The sequence below is a fragment of the Microtus pennsylvanicus genome, chromosome 2 (assembly GCF_037038515.1).
Source record: "Microtus pennsylvanicus isolate mMicPen1 chromosome 2, mMicPen1.hap1, whole genome shotgun sequence".
NCBI lineage: Eukaryota > Metazoa > Chordata > Mammalia > Rodentia > Cricetidae > Microtus > Microtus pennsylvanicus.
In genome coordinates, this window is record NC_134580.1 from 29595161 (window position 1) to 29620684 (window position 25524).

General features: G+C 51.8%; 1 protein-coding gene across 3 annotated transcripts in view; it reads right to left on the reverse strand.

The window, feature by feature from the left end:
- Positions 1 to 450: 450 nt before the first annotated feature.
- Positions 451 to 25524, reverse strand: part of Galnt6 (polypeptide N-acetylgalactosaminyltransferase 6) — a 40339-nt gene continuing 15265 nt past the window's right edge. For 2 of the 3 annotated variants that reach the window (XM_075960686.1, XM_075960685.1), the window contains exons 4-12: positions 24592 to 24764; positions 12571 to 12720; positions 11077 to 11311; positions 7872 to 7989; positions 6381 to 6581; positions 5783 to 5914; positions 5031 to 5132; positions 3371 to 3523; positions 451 to 2066 (exon numbers count right to left, since the gene is read on the reverse strand). In XM_075960686.1, coding sequence (XP_075816801.1) covers positions 1953 to 2066; positions 3371 to 3523; positions 5031 to 5132; positions 5783 to 5914; positions 6381 to 6581; positions 7872 to 7989; positions 11077 to 11311; positions 12571 to 12720; positions 24592 to 24764 — 1378 coding nt within the window. In that variant the 3' untranslated portion in view covers positions 451 to 1952. The remainder of the gene's footprint in view (positions 2067 to 3370; positions 3524 to 5030; positions 5133 to 5782; positions 5915 to 6380; positions 6582 to 7871; positions 7990 to 11076; positions 11312 to 12570; positions 12721 to 24591; positions 24765 to 25524) is intronic. The other variant, XM_075960687.1, reaches the window with a different exon arrangement.

Sequence of the window (25524 nt, forward strand, 5' to 3'; positions counted from 1 at the left end):
CAACACCCTGCTTCCCCTCTTTCTTTTTTTGAGACTTTCTTTTTTTGTAGTCCTGGCTGGCCTGAAACTTGCTATGTAGACCAGGCTGCCTCTGCCTTGGGACGAGCCAAAGTCACCTTCTAGCTTCTACTCCCATCACCACCTCAACCTACCGTCTTTGTTTCCCAGGCCCCTTCGACCTTCCCGTGGTTTGGCTCATGCTGAGGAGCTGCGTGTGACATGTCCTTTCTTCAACGGGGTCAGCTGTCACTGACTCCTTTACTAGCACATCCTGGGACTTGCTGACGTTTCGAGTGGGAGCCCACGGGGGAAGGGCCCATCTCACACCTACACACACTTCACTGGCTAGAGGATGCTTGCAGCTAAGTGACGGTGGCTCTACTAGGGCAGTGTAGTTCTTCCCAATCTGTTTTAGCAAGAACAGAGAGAGTGGAGCCCAATACAACGTCCTCTACCAATACCATCAAACCTTTATTTCCGCTGGGTCCGCATGTCTTTCTTCCCTTCCCCCACCCCGGATCATAGCTTGACCAGTTCCGCTTCCTTTGGCTAGAGCACCCCTGACTCTCCCAGGGAAAGTGGGAGACTTCCTGCCAAGTGCAGTTGCATGGACCATGGGGCAGCTGTGATCCCACGGCTCCCTCGTGTGGTGACAACTTGCTACTGAAGCCCTCCAAAGCCTTGCTGGACATTTCTATTTTCTTCCAGGCAGAACAGTGGGGTCCAAGTTGATTGGAGTAGGGTTGGCATTCTCATGTCAGCTCCACTCTGGGCGCTTGAACAAGGACAGCTGGTGGCGTTCGTCCTCCAGTCTTCTGCACACCGTCCCTGATCCCTCAGACTTGCTAGGACTCTGATTAGTGTTATCTGGAGTTTGGTCTCAGAGCTACCAAATATCTTGCCAGGTGACCTTGGGCAAACACCTATCTAGCTTCTACTGAAAAACAAATTAAACACTTGGTCTACCATAGTTAGGGACTGCAAGGTGCTGCTCTCAGATTCCCATGTTGTTTTTTATTGCTTTCGAGACAAGGTTGAACTCTGTAGCTCGGTCTGACCTTGGACTGAAAATGTGTTAGTCTCTAAGTACCAAGACTACAAGCCTGCACCTTTGTGTCTAGTTTTTGCCTTGCTTTTTATCTCATTGTATATGGGTTAGAACAAAGGGGCCAAGGCCTTAAGCCTTGAGACTCACGGATGCCTGAGCCCATGAACTTCTTTCAACACGAACAGCCCAATTTTCCATGTGGTCTCCCATCTTGCTAACTGACTTTCTGGAGGCCAGCCAGCCAGAATGGTCAGAGGGGGCCAAGAACCAGCAAGGCTGGCAGTGCATGGTCTAGTGTTGTGTGCTGGATGGAGCCCTGGTTCAGCACCAAAGACAGGGCCTTAGCCCCAGCTTGAGCCACCTGCCAAGTGTGTGATTGCAGAAAGGCCCTCGACTCTGTTTCTGCTCTCCTCTCCTGGCCTTCCTTCTCTCCTGTTTTCTGTGGAGCTAGGGAGTTTCCCAGGGCCTTTCCCTGAACTATATCCCAGCTCAGTCTCAACCTTCTTATTGGTCCAGTGGGGGCTCCTTTCATGTCTCTTCCATGGATAAGTACACAAACGCTGTGGGATAAAGGCACTCTGTGTAAGGCAGAACGATTTGGCACTAGGGTGTGCTAACGACGGAGGGTGGTCTCTGCATGTCCAGTCCCTCTGCAGGGTGAACTTTCAGCTTGCGTTAAAGGCCATTGTCTCTAGAGGATGAGGAAGGCCTTGGGCCAAGAAGTATGTGACCTGCTGGTCTCTTCCACTGGAGGAAAGAAAATGGCGCCAGTGTTGTTGCAAGAAGAAGGCTTAGAAATCCACCTCTCGGGCCTCCAGAGGAGCCGGGGAGAAGCCATCCAGATGCTTGGTGACACCATGTCCTGAGGGGCTTGTTGAATTTGCACTGGGGTTGACCCCCAGGCCTAGACAAATAGCCAGAGCTGGCGGGGGTCACTGGGGTTACAGGGCGCCATGGCTGGCTTTTTGTCCTGGGTTATCAGGCAGGTGCCTGATCCTGAGTTTCTGATGAGTTGATCCTAAAAGGCAACACAGTGGAGGGTCAGCCTGGGGACCACGGGACAAGGGCAGCTGACAAAAGACAACACAGTGGGGGGTCAGCCTGGGGACCACGGGACAAGGGCAGCTGACTAAAGGCAAAGGAAACCGGGCAAGCTACAGAGAGGACACTGCCACCTCCTTCCCGAAGATCCATGCACCACGGCAGCCTGATGGCGGTCACTAAAGACTGTAAGACCGTGGCTGATCGAAAAAAACAAAAAACAATCCTTTCAGGGCCTCCCTTTCTCCAGGGTGGCCAGGTTCAAAAACTTGGGGTCATAGCTGCTTTTCCCCCCTTTTCTGTTTCTGGCATTAACTTTGGCTCTATCCTTTCTGGTAGCTTCATGGTTAGACCATTATTTATTTCTGAGCAGCTCACCGAAGTGAGTAGAGCTCGGGCTTGGTGAGGAGAGTGGCTACCGCCCACCTCGCGCCCCTGGACTCCCAGAGACTCTACCGCCCACCTCGCGCCCCTGGACTCCCAGAGACTCTACGGCCCACCTCGTGCCCCTGAACTCCCAGAGACTCTACCACCCACCTCGCGCCCCTGGACTCCCAGAGATTCTACCGCCCACCTCGCGCCCCTGGACTCCCAGAGACTCTACCGCCCACCTCGCGCCCCTGGACTCCCAGAGACTCTACGGCCCACCTCGTGCCCCTGAACTCCCAGAGACTCTACCGCCCACCTCGCGCCCCTGAACTCCCAGAGACTCTACCGCCCACCTCGCGCCCCTGGACTCCCAGAGACTCTACCGCCCACCTCGCGCCCCTGGACTCCCAGAGACTCTACCGCCCACCTCGCGCCCCTGGACTCCCAGAGACTCTACCGCCCACCTCGCGCCCCTGGACTCCCAGAGACTCTACCGCCCACCTCGCGCCCCTGGACTCCCAGAGACTCTACCGCCCACCTCATGCGGTGTGGTGGGAGGGACAGACCCTGGACTCGCAGAGACTCAGGGAGGCCTGAAGCTTGGGCCAGACAAGTTTGTTGAATTTCATCTGACTACTTGGTAGAAATGCAGACATTGTCCTTTGGGACGGAGCCCCTAAACGATTAAGAGAGACGATGCCTGAGCATTGCTTAGCACCTACTATGCGAGGCAGGGGAGCACCATGAGTGTCTCTTCACCTGTTTGGATTCAGCCTTAAAATGCGCCACGGCAGAAGGGCCCAGACATGACCAGACATGGACCGACTCCACAGAAGATGAAGAAGATGAGGGAGAAGAGGGCAGATGATGCTCCGGACTCACGGTCCCACGCTTTCTGGGCCACTGACTTACCTGCGTCAACTCCCACTCCTCGTCCTTGGGCACTTCGCTGTTTTTGCCAGTGAACCGACAGCTCCTGAGGCCCAGCGTGCTAGCGCTGGCGTGTAGACACAGCTGCTTCCCAATGTTATGGCGAAGGTCCCTCTGGGATGTGTACTCAAAGTACTGCAAGTCAAGACAAAAATGTTCACTGGGGCAGGGGAGGCAGCTTCCCTGCTACCTCCCAAAGCCACCTGCCCGACAGCGCCAACTAGAGGACTTCCTGGGGAGGAGGTGGGAATGTGCTGCTACTTTTGGTGATTTGTGTCGCTGCAGTGATTGCAGTGTTATACTGGATTGACAGTACTTAGAACTATAAATTATTTGCACTAAAATTGAACTATAAATTAAAATTCACCTTAGCCTTATATATATAAGCACCACCTATGCAGTCATATGTTGGAACACTACATTTTTGTGTGTGACATGGATTCTTGTTTTGTAGCCAAGGCTGGCTTAGATTTCTGTCATGTAGACCAGGCTGGTCTCAAACTCATGACCAGCCTTCCAACTACTAGAACATTGTGCCATCCAGCCCATGGTATATGCCATCACAGTCACCTGCTGGTTCTAGGTTGGCTAATAAATCACCATTGACATAAAAGATATTCACCAATGGACCACCTAAAAGGGCTTTGCTTGCATCTGCAAGTCTCCGCAGTCAGTACCGGCTACTCCTTCATCTTGTGTACCAGATCTGGGTACCGGATATCTGAGGGATGGGATAGGAGCATGCTGGTTGGTTTTGTTATCTAGAAACAAACTAGGGTCATCTGGAAGAAGAATCTCAACTAAGAAAATGCCACCATCAGATTGGCCCGATGAAGGCCGGAATAGGCAAGAGTGCAGGGCATATTTTGGTTAATGAGAAGGCCCGGCCCACTGTGGGAGGTGGTGCTCCTGTGTCCTGGTGGGGAGGAAGCCAGCTGAACGTGAGCCAGAGAGCAAGCCAGTTAGCACTGGTTTCCTAAGGCCTTTGCTTCAGTTCCTGTCTCCACATTCCTGCCCTGCTTCCTTTAGTGATAGACGGTGATGTAGAAGCAAAAACCAAACCTGTCAGCCAGTGGTGGCGCACGCCTTTAATCCCAGCACTCAGGAGGCAGAGGCAGGCGGCCAGCCTGGTCTACATAGCATGTGCCAGGACTACACCTGTGTCTAAAACCCTTTCCTGGTGTTTTAACACAGCAACAGAACACAAACTAAGGCAGAGGCGTACAGGTTACCCTCAGGGATGTGCGGGGGCACTGGGGCATAGGGACGTCTCCAGGGTGTCGGTAGGTGGCTGTTTGGGGGTCACTACTAGAGGTGGAGTCAGAGCGGTATTTTCTGGCCAGGGGAGCATTAAGGATAATAGCTGAGTATAGGTGAAAGAGAATGCCCAGCAACTCTCTACAGCCCTCTCTGTTGGCAGCATCCCCTCATCCTCTAGTGCCCAGCATGATGCCAGCCCTGTGGCCCACTTCATGTGTGAGTCATTCAGCCTGGCTGCTTCCTGCCACAGGGGTGACTCCTCCCTCCACATGGCCTCTGTTGCAGAACTATTCAGAATAGAGAAAGGGGGCCCGTGGGAAGAGGAGGTGCCTCAGAGATGGGCTCCTGTCGGGTCTACCCGGGGTAAGCATGTTTTAGCTACCTGATTGCCGCCAAGGTTGTGGCAGACATACATGATGAGAGGCTTCCCTCCATGGTTGTTCTCGCCCACATCCAAACACTGGTTGGTGCCGAGATTCTTGATCTGCACAAAGGCGAGCAGAGGGGAAGCAGGATAGCTCAGCTGGGTATGGGCAGGATAGCTTAGCTGGATATGGGCAGGATAGCTCAGCTGGGTATGGGCAGGATAGCTCAGCTGGGTATGGGCAGGATAGCTCAGCTGGGTATGGGCAGGATAGCTCAGCTGGGTATGGGCAGGATAGCTCAGCTGGGTATGGGCAGGATAGCTCAGTTGGGCATGGGCACCACTGGAATGGCCTTTCCACTCTGGGCATGAACCAGATGCCTGGAGCTAATAGCAAGGTGTGGCAGAAAAGCCCCAAGGATGGGCAGGGTAGGGTGCCCTTTGTAGGGAAAGATGAGCAGGCCTTTAGGATGCCAGGCCTTGAGAGGTCCTTAGCACACAGGAGCTACCCTCACCATCACCTGGGACTTGTCCATGTCTGGATGGAAACAGTGCGGATGGGGCCCAGCAATGCGTATTACCACACCTTCCTGGGTATTCTCCCAGACTCAGCCCTTGAGAATCACTCCTCACGGATTGCCCCCTTTATCAGGATTTTAACTATTTGAGGAAGCCCCCAGTTGTCTCCCCATCCTCTCGGCTTGGCTGCTCCTGGGCTGCGTGGTCTTAACTTCTTTTGGGGTACCATGGTGGTGGGTAAGCTAACTCACGGCTCCATAGAAGGTGGGGTTCAGGTCAGGGACAAACATCTCCGGGTAGACATTGTGCAGGTACCAGGAAAAGTTGTGGCAGTGTAGCTGCTCCCTCAGCTGCAGTCGCTCCGAAATGTCACCAAAATTATTCTGTCAACCAAGTCAGTCCCCTAAAAGGTGAGTGACACAGCCCAAGTCTTCCTGTCTGGGTTGAGCAGCCCAGACAACATGGAACACTGACGCCACTCTCCCCGGCTCATCATGGCTACAGGCTCAGCCTCATATCTAATACCTGACCTCTTGCCTTACCTTGGGGACCTCATTACCTCACAACACTCCCTCACATCCTGTGACTCCCCCGTCAGCCTGTCAGAGCCGTTCCTCCAGTGATGGTTTCTCCTTCCTATCTCTTTCCTTCCTTTCCTTCCCCTCCCTGGAGGCACAACCAAGGCTCCCCCAGCCCGCTAGCTTCAGAGCCCTGTGTTCACGGGGCTAGCTTATAGAGTTCTGAGGAATGAAGGGAGGCAGAGGGGTAGAGATGGGATGCCCCTGCCAATGGGCAGCAGACCAGGGGCCTGGAATTCCATGGTTCCCTCACCAGGCACCGACATCTTACCTCCTGCACCATCTTTGCTGCCTGGAGATTTCTCCTGTAGAAAAGCTTCTTGTAGCTATCCATCCAGACCTCAGCCAGGCGCACCTGATTGCGTGCAATGACACTGGTGCCCTTGGGGAAGGTATGGGGACTCTTGGTACGGAACACGTGGCCCACCACAGAGCAGGGGATGATCTCCAGCTGGCCTCCACACTGCCATACCTGACACGAAAGAAGACAGGATGGGGCCTTCAGGAGGCTGGATGACAAGTCCCTCCAAGCAGTTCTGTTCAGTCCCCAGAACACCAGAGCCCAGGTCCTTGGATGGAAACATACGTTGCCTTTCCATCCCTGAAGAAAGAGACATTGGTGGGCTTCCCCCTATCGCGTAGCTACCCATGTCCAGGCAGTCTGTGCCGCTTGCTCTGGATTAGTGGATGTGGTGTGCAGTCCTGAGTCACCAGGGCTCATGCCAGAGATGAGACGGTCGCTTACTTCTGTGCTATGGCTTACTCTCAGCTCTGGGTTCTTAGCTTTCTGAGACATGGACGCTTTCCCAGGGGTTACAGAACAGCTGGCCTCCCCTACACCAGAGCACCAGTCAGTGGCCCGTGACCACTGGGCCTTGAGCATGCCAGCTTCCCAGGAGAGATACTGGATCTGGGTCAGAGGCTCACCAAAAGTGAGAACCAGATACTGGCTGGTGGCCCTTCTCTGTGCTAGCTGCTGGCTGGAGACAACCCTCCCACTGGGCTCTTTGGGTCCTGTTTTGGGAGGTACCTGCTATACACTTATATACGGCAGCAACAGAAATCCACAGCCACAGCTACAGGAACATCAGATGGCAATTATGTGCCTGATGCACGCCAGCTACAGGAACATCAGACGGCAATTATGTGCCTGATGCACGCTAGGTACCGAGATGCCTCCATTAATGAGCTCATTTTCCTGTTAGTTACTTTCTCACTAGCGGGTTTCAGAGGAAATCCTTCCTAACCTGTCTGGATTTGCCTCATTCTCAGAATTCCTCAGAGTTCTGCCTCCATCAGAACCAGGTCCCACCTCTCCTCTCGCTTAGGAAGAGCTTGTTGAAAACCCAAAGGCCCCCAGGGCAGGTGTCCTTTGAGATGGGGAAAGGAGCCTGATTTTTACAAACTGGAGGGGGTAAACTGGCTCCTGACCCGTTTTCACCTTCACTGAGACCATTTCCCACATTCTTCATAAAACAGCCGATACCTGAGTTCAATCCTTACTGCTCCCACAATCCCTTCCCTCTTAGAAGTTCTTCCCTGGGGTTTGGTTCAAACTATCGGTCTCAGCTCCAGAGTCCTACTGCCCTCACCGGGAGCCAGGGCAGAAAGCAGATACCCTTTCAAGTCCATTCCAACATGACATCCTCGAAGGTACCAATGCCTGATAGACAGCTTGTCATCCTCCTCCTTCCCCCGCTCCATGTTGAGGTTTGCTTGTCATCCCCCACCCCTTCCCCTTCCAAGCTCTCTCCATTCTCACCCGGAAGGACATTTCCACATTCTCCCCTCCCCAGATCTCCATCTGGCTGTCATAGGTTCCGATGTGCTCAAAGTAGGCCTTGGAGATGGAGAAGAGGCCACCAGCAAACGTCGGGGATCTGGAGAGGCAGAGGCAGGGAGAGGCACATGTACCATGCCGTCAAATGAAGGCAGGGAGACACAGACCCAAGTAAAGACTGAGCCAGTGTAGCAAGGAGACGTCACAGAAGTCTGGGGAAGTGGGGTCCTGCTCTTGTCTCCCCGATGCCACATTCACATTCTAGGAGGAATTTCAGTTGAGAAGCCACCATGCTCGGACTGGGTTCCTGTCACTCCTTCTGTCTTTAAGGGGTCCTAAGGCAGCCCAAGTAGCCCCAGGCAGCTCCGAGAGCCCGAGAGCTCCAGATGAAGCGCTGAGGTGGACCTGCTTTTGAGGATACCTGAGAGGTGCCCAGACTGGGGGAATCGCTGACAAACTGGCCATGAAGACAAACGCCACTCAGAAACACCACTGTAGACTCATCTCAACAGGTAGTCTCTAGAAAATGCCTGTATATCCTGGCCTGCTTCCTGGGACCCTGTGTCCCTCAGCTCTCCTCTCAGGCATCTCTGTGAGAACGAGGACGAGTTACCAGTGTTGAAGGACCACCGTATGAAGTGTGTGCTGCCAGGGCACCTGAACCCAGTGCACATTCACCCCTCAAACACTGGAGCTTTGTTCACCCGCTGGACGGTCTTACGTTAGTGAGGGGTGGGGGCCAGGTGCCCTGCCTGTGCTGCTGTGTGCCTGGTCCCGGCCTGGGTGGAGTGCGGGTTTGTTGTTATACATGCCAAACAAAGGCTCCTATGAGACCAACAGAGTCAGCAGGGAGTGTAGATTTCGTCCTCTGTCTTCTCTTTCCCCTCTTCTTTTTTTTTTCTCAAGATGAGAGGTCTTACTCTATAGTCCAGGCTTTCCTGGAACTTTGTGGCTCAGGCTAGCCTAAAATCTGTAATGATCTGGGCAGGAGAACACGGCTCAGATGGCTCAGCAGGGAAGGCGGTACACAAGTGTGAGGGCCTGAGTTCGGATCCTGAAACCCTGGGTAATCCAGGTGGACATGACAACTTGCCTGCTACTTGGTCTCAGAGACAGGACCCCAGGACAGGCTGGCTAGCCATCCCAGCTGTGTTGGTGAGTCCTAGGTTAAACCGAGAGACAGTGCCTCAATGAACGAGGTGGAAGGTCCCAACACCATCCTTGGAAACATGAACACACAAGCAGAAGCACTCACCTGCACATGTGCCCACAACACATGCAAAAACATGTGCATATGCGTGCACCTGTACACACATCTGCACAGTCTGCACACCTGTACACACATCTGCACACACACACCTGTACACACATCTGCACACACACACACACACACACACACACACACACACACACGCACACACACACAGCACAAAAAGAAACAAAAGTCCTGCAATCTGTAGAGGCTGGGCAGGCAGGGAGCGAGAGGCAAGCCTCCGTAGGCTTTAAGCACATTAGCTGTCAGCTACCTAGCCTGCTTGCTGTCAGAAGACTATGGCTGTGGTTCCCAACCTGCGGATCATGACCCCTTTGGGATGGCATATTAGATATTTACATTGAAATTCATTACAGTAGCAAAATTACAGTTGTGAAGTAGCAACAAAAAGAATACTATGGTTGGGGTCACCACGACATGAGAAACTGTATAAAGGGTTGCAGCTTGAGGAAGGTTGAGAATTAGTGCTCTATGGTAAAAACATGGTTTTTACTCTTTTTTCACAGGCTCTCTTCAAGGCAGGCCTGAGCTGGCTAGCCAAGGATAACTTGAACTTCTGGTATTGTTTTCTCTTCCGAAGGTGGGGTTTCAGATGTGCACGGCCAGGATCAGTTTGATTTTCACATTTTGAAGCAACTATAAAAACCCCAAATCTACCCCCCCCCAAATAAGAGAACACCAGTAGGCTATCTGTGGTGGCTGGCAGAGCTAGACAGTTCTGATGTGCCTCATTAATGAAAAATGCACGGCAGCTGAAGCCTCAAACTGAAGCACACAGCCTGTGCTTGCTCCTTTTCCCTCTCCCCACCCTGCCCTGCTTCAGACTGAACCTAGGCCTCTGTACAGGCTGGGCAAGAGCTCTCCCACTGAGCGCTGACACACGTCGCAGCGCCTCAGACATTCTAGCTTTCAGAAGTCTCCCTGGATTTCCCAGGCTGGCCCTGAATGCACTGTAGCCCAGACAGTCCCTGAATTTGTGATCCTCTTGTCTCAGCGTCCTGAGGGGCTCGGATTATGTGCTGGATAGTTTGAGCTAACATCCTCTGAGAGGGGAAGCTGCAATTGGGAAAATGCCTCCATAACATCGAACTGTTGGTGAGCCTATGGCGTTTTCTTAGTTCGTGAATAATGGAGGAGGGCCATTGGGGTACAGTCCATTTTGGGGAGTACCATCCCTGGGCTGGTGGGCCTGGGTTCTATAAGAAAGAAAGCTGGGTAAGCTATGTGAAGCAAGCCAGTAAGTAGCACCCCTCCATGGTCTCTGCATCAGCTCCTGCCTCCAGGTTCCTGCCCTGTTTGCGATCCCGCCCTGGTTTCCTTCTATGATGGACTAGGATGCAGACGCATAAGCCACATAAATTCTTTCCTCTCCGCCTTGTTTTTGGACTTGGTATTTCATTGCAGCAATAGCAACCCTGACTAAGACAGAGTACAAGCATGCACCACTGGGTGCAGCACCTGTTTCCTTTCTCTGAGTCTTTCCAGAGACAGTAACCTGGGAGCCTGGGAGCCTATTACAATGATTGTTCAGCAATGACCTCCACACAGCATCCCTCACCTGCTCTGCAAGCAGAGGCCTTGGCCTCCTAGATATAGGAGCAAAGAGTGAGGTGGAGGTGCACAGGCTGGCAGACGGCCAGCAGTAAGCAGGAGCAAGCTATCCCAGTGTGAGGCGGTAGGGTCCACACTGGGCACACAGGTCGTCTACCCTGTGCTAGCTGCAGGAGCCGAAGTTATCTGCTTACCTCCTTGGCTTCGCAGTCTCACTTGTAAAACAGGCTAACAAAAGGACCTACCTCACAGGGACTGTGGCTTGATAAAGCACCTAGAGGATGTTGGTGTGGGATGGTACAGGTCCCCCGGAGCTTAGTGGGCAGAGGCCAGGGTGGGGGCTCAGCAGGGTGCAGTCCTTACTTGATGGGGTACGTCTCATCCTTGCGCCTCTGTTTCTCGTGTTCAGGAAGCAATTCCCAGCCGAAGGTCAGGCTCCAGTCAAAGTTGCCACGGCTGTGGGCTTTGCCTTTCTGTGAAGGTCTGAAGAACCTGAACGTGTTAAGGTCGATGGTGACGATGTCTGGGCTCACCACCACTGTCTTATCTTCAGCGATGCGAGCCAGGAGGGGCTCCAGCCAGCCGTGGAAGCACTCACCTGCAGACCCAGACCAGAAGGTGGAGGTCAGGGGCCCAGCCATAGATGATCCTCTAGCCTCAGAGGAGGCCCAGGGCGGGGTGGGGGGTGGGCACATAGAATCCCTGAAGCCTCTTCCTCCACCTCCTGAAAGGTGGTTGTGGCTTTGCAAGGGGGACGCTAGGTTTTGGGGGAGCAACCTGGTCAGCATAAATCAGACACTAACTCCCAGAGACCTGAAGCCCATGTCCTCAGGGTTTCCACCCCCACATGAATGTGGCTTCAGAACGGGCTCTCTGTCCTCCAGGGCATACGCATGTCAACGCCCAGCTCTTACTGTGGAGCTGCTCTCCCCCAGGCGTGGGATCTTCTTTCTTTCTTCTCTATCCTCCTGAGAGCTTTGCTATGTATGCAGTCTCCACTGACTCAAACTCTCTATACTGTGCACTAAGTGGACTGGCCTCAAACCTACAGTGATCCCCCTGCCTCTGCCACCAAATGCTGAGGCACATGTCACCACACCTAGACAGTTTTGACTTTAAATGAACATAGGTTCTACATTACTTCATTTTTTAGATTTATTTATTTTACTTTATGTATCTGAGTGTTCTGTCTGCTTGTATATCTGTGTGCCATATGTGTGCCTTGTGCCTGCAAGGTCAGAAAAGGGGTTTTGATCACCTAGAACTGGAGTTATGGATGGTTGTGAGCCACTATGTGGGTGCTGGGATTAAAACCTTAGTTCTCTGCAAGTGTTCTTAACCTTTAAGCCATTTTTGGACCCCTATTTTATTTTATTTTAATGATATCTTGTTAGGTAAGTCAGGAAACTGAGGCCGAGCCAGACGGGAACTTGGGTTCTTGGTACCAGTCCAGAGTTTTCTGGGTTCTATTCTTCTTTCAGGAAAAGTCAAGGGGGAGCCCTTTGAAACTCCACATAGCCCTGTAGAAAAATCCCAGACAGGAGCGTTCCTAGTGGGGACAGGGGTTTCTCTTAGGTCCACACAAGGGAAGGGTAAGTGGCCATCGGAGTGGGGACAGTGGTTTCTCTTGGGCCCACACATCGGAGTCACGCCAGCTGTCCCGAGTCACCAAGCCTCATGGTTATGCTCTCTCAGGAACCATGCCTGGAGTCAGTGTAAGGAAGGGGCAAAAATGGAAGAGCACCATGCCTCTTTACTTCTGAAACAGGACAGGACAGCCTCAGCCCTTCCTCATCTGCCAGTGGTGAAGGCCAGGTATCTATCTAGACCTCCACGGGGCAGGCATCTGCTACTCACAGTGGGCATCCAGGAATGTGAGCACCTCAGCCTGCGCCACGCTCGCTCCCAGCAGCCGGGCTGTAATGAGGCCTTTCCGCTCCGGCTGCCGCACCACCCTGACGATTTGCAGCTGCTGGACGTACTGCTCCAGCCTCTCCTTCAGGTATTCTGGAAGGGACAAGGCCACTGTTACCAGCTCCTCACTAATCCCTTGTGGGCACCATGCCCAGGTACTCCCAGGTCTTCAGCAGGTCTGAATGCCAACCCCTCCCACACACCTGTACAGATCCCTTACACAGGATGCGAAGGCAGAGAGAGGAGACATGCAGGGAGGAAGCCCTGCCTGAGGCCTGTCATTAGGGTCCTGGTCATCCTGCCTCCGCCTCCCCTCTCCAGTGCTGGGCATGCCCAAGAAGAACACATGTTTTTCATAAGAGAACACTATATATAAAAGAACTGTGGACCCCATGCCCACGGGCTTGCACAAGCTAGGGACTAACTACAGCAGGGAGCATGGCAGATGTGAGCCTGTGTCTTAAGAACAGACTGCCTGGGGGCAAGACATCATGACAATCACAGTAGGTGGTGGACAACCTGCCAGGGCTAGTGCAGACCCAACAGGAGCCTGCAGAAGGGAGGACCCCTCTGCTAGAGCAGGGAGGACCCTTCTGCAGAGCAGCGGCTCCTCCTGAGGGAGCACCTTGCCTCCTTCTTCTCAGCTGTGCTGCCCCGTCTGCTCCATGCACAGACCAAACCTTGGGGACTTCTCTCGGGGCTTCCCTTTGTGAGGGACACCTGGAGAGGCTCCTTCTGGCTAGAGCGTGTAGTGCTCCCTAAGGGCCCTGGGATTCCACCTAAAATCCTCAGGACATCTAAACTAGTTTTATTTTGAAGGATCCCATCTTGAAACATCAATTATCTTTATATTTTAATGTATTTTTGTTGATGAGTTTCACTGTCTTGGCTGCCATGGAACTCACTATGTAGCCCAGGCTGACCTCAAACTCACAGACAGCCACCTGCCTCTGCCTCCTGAGGGCTGGGATTAAAGGCGTGCGCCACCACCACTCCTGGTTTACTATTCTGTTTTTAAAACAAAGAAAAAAAGATTTTGTGTTTTTAAATTACGCATATGTGTGCGTGTCTGTGCAGTGTTGCAGGCCCGGAGGATGTCAGGCTCGCTGCAGCTGGAGTTAGAGGCAGGGTTGAGCCACCCAGTGTGCCAAACTTGGGTCTCTGGACGAGCTGTGCACGCTCTTAACTCCAGAGTCTCTCTCCAGCTCTCTCTCTTGTTCCTAACTGTGTGAAATGGAGGCGCTTGTAGTTTTAGGAGTGGAAAACAATTCTGGCAACTGTGTTCTTCCCTCCAACTGTGGCTCACACTGGGCCTCTCTCTGGATACTGCGTTTTATAAATCATAGGCCCTGAAAACAATTTATTGGGATGTCACTGATAGCAACTCCCCCCCACACACACACATACACCTGTCATGTGCCAGTCACTAAAGCAGGTGACATCGTGCCTGTTTACCCCAGGGTTAACAGATGGAAAGTCAAGACTGGGAGCCCAGGTCACCCCAGCAGACCCTACGGTGGCACCGGGGTCCTAAGCAGCCTGTGTGTGAAGACTTATCTCCTCTAAGAGCTCTGAGGTCACCTACTAGGACTTGAGGGGTGTGAGTTTCTTGGGGTGAGGGTGTTTCTTGGTCCCCTTAGTTATCCACTGTCTTGCTGCTTCCCCTGTGAGACCCCAGGAGGTCACTGCCAGGGAGAGCAGAGTCTGGGGGAAAGAAACTAAGCTTCAAAAGTGACCTCCTGGTCTTTCTTTTTCAGTCCTTCTGGTAGGCAAGTGTTCCTGACCCACTGCCCTTGCGAATGACACCCTCCAGGAAGGCACCTGAGAGGGAGGCCTGTCTTGTTTCAGAAATGGAGCCTCTTATCTTTGGTGTCAGGACCTGGCTGTTCCAATGGAGTCTCACGTGGTGGCTTCAACCCAGCAGTGACTTAGTGTTTGCAATGCACTGTCCAGGGGCGGGACAGGGAGTGTCTGTCACCACCACGGGACATGTGAGCCCCAGCCTGGCCACCACGGGACATGTGAGCCCCAGCCTGGCCCCTGCCAGGTGTTGCTGACAGGAAGGAGGAGCCCAACTGTGGTGTCACCTTCTCAGCAGTTCAGCTGAGGTCTCCAGAGACCCTGCTCTCTCACGGGAAGCTCATGGTAGAGATAACCATGGCAAGCCTCACAGGAAGTGGGTTGTGTGGTAAGACAGTGAGAGGCGCAAAGCTGTGACTTCCAGGGCCCTGTGCTCTAGAGTTCTCCCACGCCTTCCTTCCAGTCTCAGTGGGCCAGGCTGGGGGCTCCTGGTTTGGGGACTCAGGTCCTTGCACGAAAGTCAGACAACTCCCCACATCATCCACCGTCTGTCCCACCTCTGGGTTACTGGACATAGGACTCAAGGCTGAGTCTAGAGACAGGCAGCCTAGCATGTGCTCTCAGGTCTCGCCAATGACAGTTTGTGACTTTATCACTCACCAGGATGAGAGTCCACAAGACAGGCAAACCCCTCTCCTCTGCCCCATGCAGCCCACAGGTCACAATGCTTCTGTGACTGAGAGCTCCAAGGTTTTCCTCCAGCCTTGCAGAGCCCTGCACCTCAGTGCAAGTCTGCGCTCCCAGCCTCACCTCGGGGCCTCTACACCAGCAACCCTTTAGCCACTCCGCCCTGGTGCCAATCTGGGTTCTCTCTGCCTTTTCCCTCCTTTAAAGCTTCATTGTCAACTCAACAGCAAGCTGTCACTCCAGGTATCACAGCCAGCTGTTCTCCCAGCCACTCCTCCATACTTTCCCAGAATGTTCTAGATATGGAGCTGTATTTAATCCCAGCACTCAGGAGGCAGAGGCAGGTGGTTCTCTGAGTTTGAGGCTAACCTGGTCTACAGAGCTAGTTCCAGGATAGTGAGGGCTACATGGAGAAACCTTGTCTTGAAAAACAAAACAAACCATACACACACACACACACACACACACACACACACACACACACACACGCAGTTTCTTTTCTCTCTCTCTCTATGTTCGATGATGATGGAGGCAGAGTTCATGGCCTCAAGCATGCTAGGTAAATGTTCGACCACTGAGCAATGCCCTAACCCCAAATCTCCCCACCACTTTCTCTCCTGGGTCTCTAATCCAGGCTAGCCTCAAACTCTTAATTTTTTCTTTCATCTTCTGAGTTTCTAATTAAAAAAATTATTTTATGTGTATGGTGTTTCACCTGCATGTATGTCTGTACATTACATATGTGTGGTGCCTATGTAGTCAGAAGAGGGTGTCAGATCCCTAGAATTGGAGTGACAGACAGCTGTGACCCACCAGGTGGGTGCTGGGAACTGAACCCGGGTCCTCTGAAAGAGCAGCCAATGCCATCCTTCCAGCCCTTGGCATCTCTGAGGATGACCTTGAACTTCTGATCCTCCTGTATTCACTTGCCACGTGTTGGAATTACAGGCATGTGCCATCATGTGTGACTAATGTCCGCTGTGGGTTGAACACAGGACCTTGTTCGCTAAGCACACACTCAACTAACTATATTTTATTCTTGTCCTCCTGCTCCTCAGTGTTCTCTCTCTCTCTCTCTCTCTAAGCAAACACTCAACTAGCTGTATTTTATTCTTGGCCTCCTCCTGCTCCTCAGCGTTCTCTCTTAAAACTGTAAATCAGATGAACTTTGTTTTTGAAGATGTGGTGTCACTATGGGGTCTAGGCTGGACTCAGGCTCACAATTCTGCTACTTTAGTCTACTACAATTAGATAATTTTAATTTCAGAGGTGCATTAAAAACAAATCCAGGGCCAGTGAGATGACTTAGTGAGTGGAGGTGCTTGCTATGAAGGCCTGACAACCTGAGTTCAATTACTAAACCACAGAGTGGAAGGAGAGAACAGTCTCCCCGACAAGTGAAAAGCCCCAAGTTCACGTCTCAGCGCTGGGGAGGAGGGCACCCAAACCAAACAACAACAAATAAAAAAATAAAAAATCCATCACAGATTTATCATAATATAATCTAGCAATTTCACTTCTGGGTACAGATAAAAAAGAATTCAAAACAGGGACTGAAACAGATATTTGTATACCTGTTTATAGCAGGATTAGTCATAAATGCCACTTGCAAAACCAACATATGAATGCATAAGCAAATGAGGTTTATCATTACCAGGGAATGTTATTCAGCTTGATGCATGCTCCACAGACCAGATCTTGAAAATACTATGGAATGTGAAAGAAGCCAGCCCCCAAAGACAAATGCTATATATGTTATTCACCTATAATAGAAGGAGTAGCCAGAGTGCTCAAATGCAACAGCCAGAAGGCGGGATGCGGGCACCAGGTGCTGGTGCAGACAGCACTGTGGTTTTAACAGGCACCGAGGTGCAACATGGGAAGATGAAGGTCTGCAGATAGCAGTGGTGATGGCTGCATGACAGTTTGGATAGATTTAGGGTCAAAGATGGGGCCAGGGAGAGGGTTCAGAGGGTTGAAGCACGGTGCTGATGGCATGAATTTGATCTCCAGAACCCATGTTTAAAAAAAAGTCAGGTGTAGGGACATGCATCTGCAATCCCAGACCTCCTGCAGTGAGATGCAAGGCAGAGGCAGGAGAGTCAGAGGAGAAGGGAGACGTGCCCAAAGTTGTTCTCTACCGTCCACACATATACCATGACATGTGTGGGCCTGTACTCAAACACATGCACACATGCACACACTCACACATGCACATCCACATACGCTAATAATAATTTTGACACAATTTCTCTATTTAGCCCCCCGGCTGGTAGCCTTGACTCGCTTTGAACTTGTTATGTAGACCAGGCTGGCCTCAAATTCACAGAGACTCAGTCCCAAGTGCTGGATTAAGGCAAGTGACATCATACTTGGCTAAAAGAATTTTTTTTTTAAGAAGAGAAGGAAAAACATGGTCAAGATTGAGAGGCAGGAGCCTTGCCTATTATGCACAGGGGCCTAGGCTTGATTCTCAGCTTGATCACACACACACAAACGAACCGTTCATAGATTTCAAAGAAAAAGATTAAATTCATATACTAAAGTTAAAGTAAGCAAAAAATAGTGACGTCAGCATGCCTTAGGCTGTGCGCCACTCACAGAAGAGCAGACTCACTTGCCACTGCTTACACAGGCCTCGTGACTCACCCTTGCTCACTTTTGTATCCGTGTGTTTGGCTGCCTTGCCCACTTCTTTTTAGCCATGACAGCCTGCGCCAACGCACCACGCCCAAGGGCTCCTGTGCTGGCTGCTGCTTTTGTCGGGACAGCCTGAGCGGCCTTCCCTGGCATCTCTGCTGAAGGGGTCCCCTGACTCGGTAGTCTAACACTGTTCCTTTTCTCTCTCTTACCCGAACTGCTTCATAGACTCGTTGTTATCTAAAATGATGTTCTGGGGGTTGGAGAGACAGCACAGTGTTAAGAGCTCTCGCTGCTCTGGCAGGGGGGCACCCACTTCAGGTGGCTCACGGCTACCTGGAACTCCACCTCCAGGTCTCTCCTTGCCTCTGTGGGCACTACACTCTTGTGCACATATCCTTATACAGACATGTTCACATATACATACATATAAATAAGATCTTATTCAAAAAATACAAAATAAAGGTATTGGAGAGATAGGTCAGCAGTTAAGAGCTCTAGCTGTTCTTGCAGAGATCCTGGGTTTGGCTTCCAGGACCCACATGGTGGTTCACAACCATCCTTCACTCCAGGTCCAAGGATCCAATGCCCTTTTCTGGCCTCTACGGGTACCAGAGACGTACATGGTGCACACATATACATGCAGGCAAGGCATTCATATACATAAAAAAATCTAAAAAAATAAAATAATTTTCTGTCTTTTCAACTAAAAAAACTAAGCAACCAGGTGGTGGTGGTGCACACCTTTAATTACAACACAAGGAGGCAGAGGCAGGTGGAGCTCTGTGAGTTTGAGGCCAGCCTGGTCTGCTAAGAGAGTTCCAGGACAACCAGGGCTGTTACTCAGAGAAACACTGTCTTGAAAAACCAATAAATAAAACAAAGACGTTAAGCTCCAAGAAGACAGGGCAATAAGGGGTGAAGTCTCCTCCCCCAAGTGTCAAATGCCCACATAATCATGGTCACAGGGCAGGAAGGGGTGAAGTCTAGACTCTGATTCTGTCTCTTGGCAAGGAATTGAAAGTCCTCCAGCCTATCACAGGGTCTCCTCCCCCAAGTATCAAATGCCCACATAATCATGGTCACAGGGCTGCTGTGGGGCACCTGGGTAGGAGGACAGAGAGCAGGCACACTGTCCAGCAGAGAAGCAGTCCTTTTGTGTGTGTAACAAGAGCCAGTTAATCTGATCAAATAGTCAAACGTGTGGGAAATTTTATCCTGTGTGGATAGACAGGCCAAGATTGCTGCCCCACAGTTCTGTTCCTACTGACGAGCACTCAGAGGCTTCCCGGAGGCTGAGAGGCTCAGAGAGGGGCGTTTCTTACAGATTGTGCACTGCCGAGGATCACAAGTAGAGATGCGGCAGTGAATGTCACTGTAGGCAATGACATCTCATCATACAGTCTCAAAACAGGACTCAGAAAATGAAGAGGACCAGCCAGAGTTCTCAGGTGAGAAGTCAGAGATGACAGACGTGGCCTTAAGAGCGAGTGTGTGTGGGTACCGGAGGGATGGCCCCGTGGTTAGGAATTCTGGATACTCTTACAGAGGACCTGTGTCCCAGCATCCACACGGAGACTCATAATTATCTGTGACTCCAGTTCCAGGGGAATCCTCTGCCCTCCAAAGACATTAGGTGAACACATGGTACACAGACCTACATGCAGGCAAGGCACTTATACACAGAAAACAAAACAAAAGAATGAGCCCAGGCCAAACTGGAGGTGACAGAGAGAACACCTGGCACCTGTCTGATGGGGATGGCAGAAGTCATGAGGCCAGCACAGCTGCTGGACCAAGGCCCAGCAAAGCCGAGCCGCAGGATGGCCGCCGGCCGAGCCACCTTTGGTGTTCATCTCCACCTCTTGCATACTTGGGGGACTTTTAATATTTGTACAATTTGGGGATGTTAGATGGATGGGAAATTCCTTAGGAATCATTTATGCCTTCTCCCAGGAGTACTGCTTCTAAACTTCCCAGGATAATCCTGAAGATACTACCCTGCCCACTTTTAGGGAGATATCCTTATTTACTTGAAGATCTTCCTCATGCCTTGGAGGCTGTGGCACACATAAAGACGCCAGAGGTCTCTTTATGAGGCTCTGAGACATTCTTTAAACATCTGTCCCTGTACTTATGCAGGAACAAGATATTCAAAACAAAGTAAACTCAAAAAGGTCAACAAAATTCAGTGGGCTGGAAGAGTTGGCCACAGATCAGCCTGCAAGCCTCTTCCCACTATATACCCAGGCAATCACGTGGGATACACAGCACCAAAGTTAGATGAGCTGAAGTGACCTCTGCCCTCCAAGGAGGCTTATGTTGATGGATAAGAACGGTGTAGGAAGAATGAGATGTCAGGACCCCCTTTCCTGGAAAAGCTAGCACATGCAAAGCCACTGTGGTGTCATATGACCCAGGGACAACAGAATGCCAGGATTAGATTTGCAAACAAACTTCGTAAAGATATAAATGTGAGCATTGTAGTATGCCAGAGTCTGAAGTGCTGCAGCAGCTTCTGCCTGAGGATTTTTCTTGGGCACTCTGACCATTAGGAGTTAATAATACAAGCTTGGACACGGCAGCAGGCCTGGGATGGCTGGAAGATTTTGTTTTGGCCTAGTACCCTTGTAGCCACAAAAGCTATCAGCCCGAGAGCAGGCTGTCATATGCCTCTAGATTCTTAAAAATTGGGTTATGGGGTTAACGAGTAATAATAATTAAAAATGAAAACTGCTTATCAATGATATCAAAACTTGAGAGGAAATGATTGGAAATGATAACTCTGTTCTGTCATAGCTTATTGATGACTAATAAATGAGCAAGAGGAGGTGAAACACATGTCCAAAGCCAGAATGATATGATCTATGCTTTGGAGCAACATGGATGTATCCCTGATTACTAAATTCTGTATAAAGAAGCGCCCTGGCTTCCAGTCACTCAGGCTGCAAGATTCTCCACATCACCACGGACTGGTTCTCTCTGTCTCTCACCTACTCTTTACATCCTCTGAGGGACCTGTCCCCTGCCGGGGGCAGCCCCTGGCAAACACAGGAATGGGGTCTGGAGAGACACCTGCTCTTCTGGAGGACCTGAGTTCGGATCCCAGCTCAGCATCAGGTTGCTCAGAGCCACCTGTAACCCCATCTCCGAAGACCCCTGGCTTCCTAGGGCACCTGCACTCACACGCGTATCCCCACACAGACACACATAATAATGTAGTTTAACTAGGAATGTATTTGGAACACAGGTCTGCTGACTGCTATGAAGGGTACTGTCCTGATTGCTCTTTTTCTTTCTTTTCTTTTTTGTCAACTTGACACAGGCTAGAGGGATCAACAATTGAGAAAACACCTCCAAAAGATCAGCCTGAGCTTCAAAGCCGATGGGACACTTTCTTAATTAGTGGTCGATGTGGGCAGGCCCAGACCGCTGCGGTTGGTGCCATCCCTGGTCAGGAGATCCTGGGTTATATAAGCAGGCTGAGCAAGCTGTATGAGTGTTCCTGCATGGCCTTGGCTTCAACTCCTTCCTCTAGGTTCCTGCCTTGAGTTTTTGTCCTGACTTCCCTTCATGCTGGGCAACAACTGCAATGTGAAATAAACCCTCTCCTTTCCCAGACACTTCTTAGCAATAGAAAACCTAACTAAGACAGAAACTGGAGTCAGGAGTGGGGTGTTGCTGTGATGTATGACCATGCTTTTTGGGAGAATTGTGGGACCTTGGCTAGAAAAGTCATCCAGTGCTGAGAGCTTACGGAACTGGTATGGGAGCTCAGAAGACAACGCTCAGAGCAGAGCAGCCGATAGAAGACTGGCTTGCAAAGTTTCAGAGGGAAGTCCTTTAAAGGTTATATTAGGGCCATGAGATATTTTGAATTAAGAATCTGTGGTTCTAGTCAGCTAGAGCCAAAGACTCGGCTATGATTAGCAAGAGGCCGGGACCAGGAAGTGAACTCTTCTGGGAAGCTGTGGCCAGAGAAGACCGAGGCAGGACCTCTGCACTGGCAGCCAGCTGAACTTGGTCATGTGGAAGAGTCACACAGGGTACTGGTTTTAAAGACATAACGGGGTCATGGGGAAGAACTGAGGCTCGACGCTGAAAGAGGCCAGGGGACATCACTGGTACAGGTGCAGCCACGGTTTCAGAAGAAATCCAGGATTGAAGGGGTCACAGAGAACAGCAGAGGCTTGGACTGGTCAGGGTCCCAGAAGAGAACCTGAGAAAGGCTACTGATGAAGGCACAGCCCGGTTGTGCACAGACCCCAGCATTTTGGAAACGCAGAACCATACGACAGCCACGGAGGACAGCAGGAACTGTGGGCTGGAGCTAGCCTGAGCCCACAAAGGAGCTACGTGTGCTGTGAACGTGAGCTAGAGAAATGGGCCTTTTGGAGCCCAGAAGACCGTGAGTTCCAGAGGTCAGAGAGACACTGAGCTGTTTATACTTCTAGACTTGGATTTTGCTTCAGTCTGATTGTCACTGTGCCCTGATTCTCCCCTCATGGAGCCTTTAACTTGTTTTTGATTTTCCCAGATACCTAACATGCCAGGCACTTGCCCACCAGACCTCCCTTCTGCAACCTCGATACTTGTGTGGCCAAGTGCCAGTCTTCCCTGGAAAAGAGAGAGCTCCCTAGACAAGAGGTTTCAGTAGTACTTATGCCCAGCGGCCTCTCCCTCTGCCCTCATATTCTTGAAGGATCTTCCCTAACCCAGGACTAGAGCAGCTGGGAGAGACAGGGGGGCTCTGGCTGTAGCATGGGGCATGAGCACGGGTCCACAGTGATGCCTCGTCTCTTTTTAAGTAGATATATTGAGCCCGGGCATGAATGCCACTTCAACATGTGTGATGGCTCATTCTGTCAACTTCACAGGCTCTGGGATCACCGAATGATGACCCTCCAGACCTCTTGATCCGGTGAAGAGAGGCAGGAAGAGTGGCCTGCTGTGCTGCCATCATTCGCTGGCATTCGGGACTGCAGGACAAGGAGAAGACGAGCTGAGCACAGACCGTCACTGGCTGTGGATGCGGTGTGCCCAGCTGCCTTAGGCGCCTGCTGTTGTGACTTCCCCACCACAGTGGACTAGAACTTTAACCTGGGAACCAAACCTGTGTCCTCCGAAAGAGCTGCCAGTGCTCCCAACAGCTGAGCCGTCTTTCCAGCCCCTTGTTAGGTATTTGGTCACAGCGGCGGGACAAGGAACTACGACTTCGATAGAGGGAGAACCTGCTTACAGAGTCCTTGGTTTGAACACAGCATCCCAACAAGGCGCAAACCTCCACATCCTGTTACTCTCAGATCCGTGGCAAACCTGAACTGCAGCCACCCTCAGTCTTCTTAACAGACTCCTGTCTCTAGAGCTCTGCTTGGGCTACTCTCTCTCCCAGGAACGCCCACCACCTGCTGCTCCTTCCTCAGACACGCATTCTGTGAGAGCCAAAGTTACACTTCAAGTCCTATTTACTGTGCCTCAGAGATCCATGAAACAAAAACGCCTCTGACCTGTGAGCCCCTTGCTCCAGGACAGACAGCTCCTGCAATGCTGGGAACTGTTGTCTATGGGAGGCAGCAAGACACATGTTTTTGTTTGACCCATCTGCATGGATGTGTTTGACCACTGATGGGCAGGAGGTTCACACACAGGATGGAGGTACTTCAGGATATATGTTTGCCTCTGATTGGACCTGATGGGAAATGCAATGAATTGTGGGATTTCCTTCTTACGCCACCACAAACCGTGATTCTGGCCCATTTCTCAGGAATCTAGCCACAGCCCATCCACCTGGCCGGTATTTAAATAAAGCTTGCTTCAGATTTGGCTTGAAACGGTGGTAGTGGTTTTGGGATTAACAATCCTTCCAGGCCCAGCTCCAGCACAGCCTCCATCATCAGCCAGTCACAGTCACACCAAACAGAACATCTCAGGGCTACACACTCCCACACGGCGAGGAAAACAAACTCACAGGGAGCTCTCCTGCGACGCCATTCCATCCCCTGCAGCCCACAAATCATATTCATCACCTGTCTCACACCCTCACCTCCCATAGGCAGGAGTCAAGGGTGCCCATTTGTAGAAAAGGGAAGCTGGAACTCAGAGCGGCCCAGCGCAGTCAGGGCTGGAATTAGAATCCTCAAGGTTGGACTTTCAAGTCCCCATCATTTCATGACATTTCACTGTCTGCTGAAGGAGCGCTCAGGCCCTATGCCCATGAGCTCTGAACGGTTCATGAGCCTTCTCAGGGAACCATTTTCCCCTCTAACTGGTGCCTAGGTCAAGTCAATCACTCTGGAACTGGCGGGAGGTCGAAAACTTGAGCAGTCTCCCCTATTAACATTTAGGACAGAAAAGGCTTCTGAGGGGGGAGCCTTCAGAATCAGAGGGAGACCAGGAGGGCCCTCCAGCCACCTGCCCTGCCCTGCCCAGCAGGCCCCGTCTTTCCCTCCCTTCCCCTCTTCCTCCTTTATTTATCTAGTGTTTGTATTTGCACGCGCCTGTGCACACACACTCAAATCACAACACTCAGGTAGAGTTGGTTGGTAGTGCGTGGGTCTCAGGGTTCAGATTCAGGTCACCAGGCTTGGCAGCCAAGTGCACTAACTTGCCAAGCCGCTCGCTGGCCATTTCCTTTTAACTCCTGAGTTAGGGTTGCCCGCGAGAGCAAACAGGGAACCTCGGAGGCCCAGGTTGCCACGTGTGGTGCGGATAAGTTCTAGGCTCTAGGAATGTGGCCCGTGTGCCCCGCTCCCGCCTGGTCTTGAGACGGGTCCTTAGAGGCCTGGCCTCCTCAGAGGGCCCCTGGACTCTGCCCCTACGCAGACGCGCCAACCTCACCCTCTGTGCTGGCGTCATCGACCAGGATGATCTCCTTCAGCAAGATGGCAGGGCTGGTGTGCAGGACGCTGTAGACTGTGCGCAGCAGAGTGGACCAGGCTTCGTTGTGGAACACAATGATCACGCTGGTGGTGGGCAGCGGGGGACAGCGCCGGAACCTCTGGTCCACACACCTGGAACAACGGAAGGACATACAAACTCTCTAAGTCCTGGGGCAGGGGAGGAGTTCCAGGGGGGAAAGAAAGAGAGGTCTGTCTAGAGCTCCCTTACCCCCAGCTCCTGTTATCCCCCATACCCAACACACCAATCGCCATTCCCTGCCTGTACTTGGGAATAGCTCTTACTCCGTGGCTCCATCCTCCCGCCCTCGGTGCAGTCCCGTCCAAAGCCACGCCCAGGATGCTCAGGTACACCACCCCTCCTCGCAACTGCATTTCTCTCTCAGGCCAGGTGTTCCCACAACTGCCTCTCTCTGCACCTTGGACACTGCACAGGGTGTGACTGTTCAGAGGGCTGAGTCACTAAGGGCAAATGTTCAGAGTAAGATAAAGGTCCTTCCTAAGAGTTCTAGTTCATACTTCCTCTAGAAACCCTCTCCAGACTCCTCGCCATCTGACTCTAGCAATTTCCTGGGACCTTTCCCCCACCGTCTCCCCCAGCAACCATTGCGTGACACCCGGCTATCCTGCCATCTAGACACCGTAAGGGTCAGGGACCCGAATCCCAGGGAACACACAGCTGACCACCCTTTTCGTTTTGTGGAGACAGGGTCTCCCGGTGTAAACCAGGCTGGTCTCACACTGGCAATCCTCCTGTCTCAGCCTCCTAAGTCCTGGCATTATCAGACTCAGTTTCCTGATGCTCTCCTGTTTATCAGGGAGATGTTGTCAGACCGCTGGGGAGCCTCCTCAGCTTTCTGCTCTGGCTGCCCCT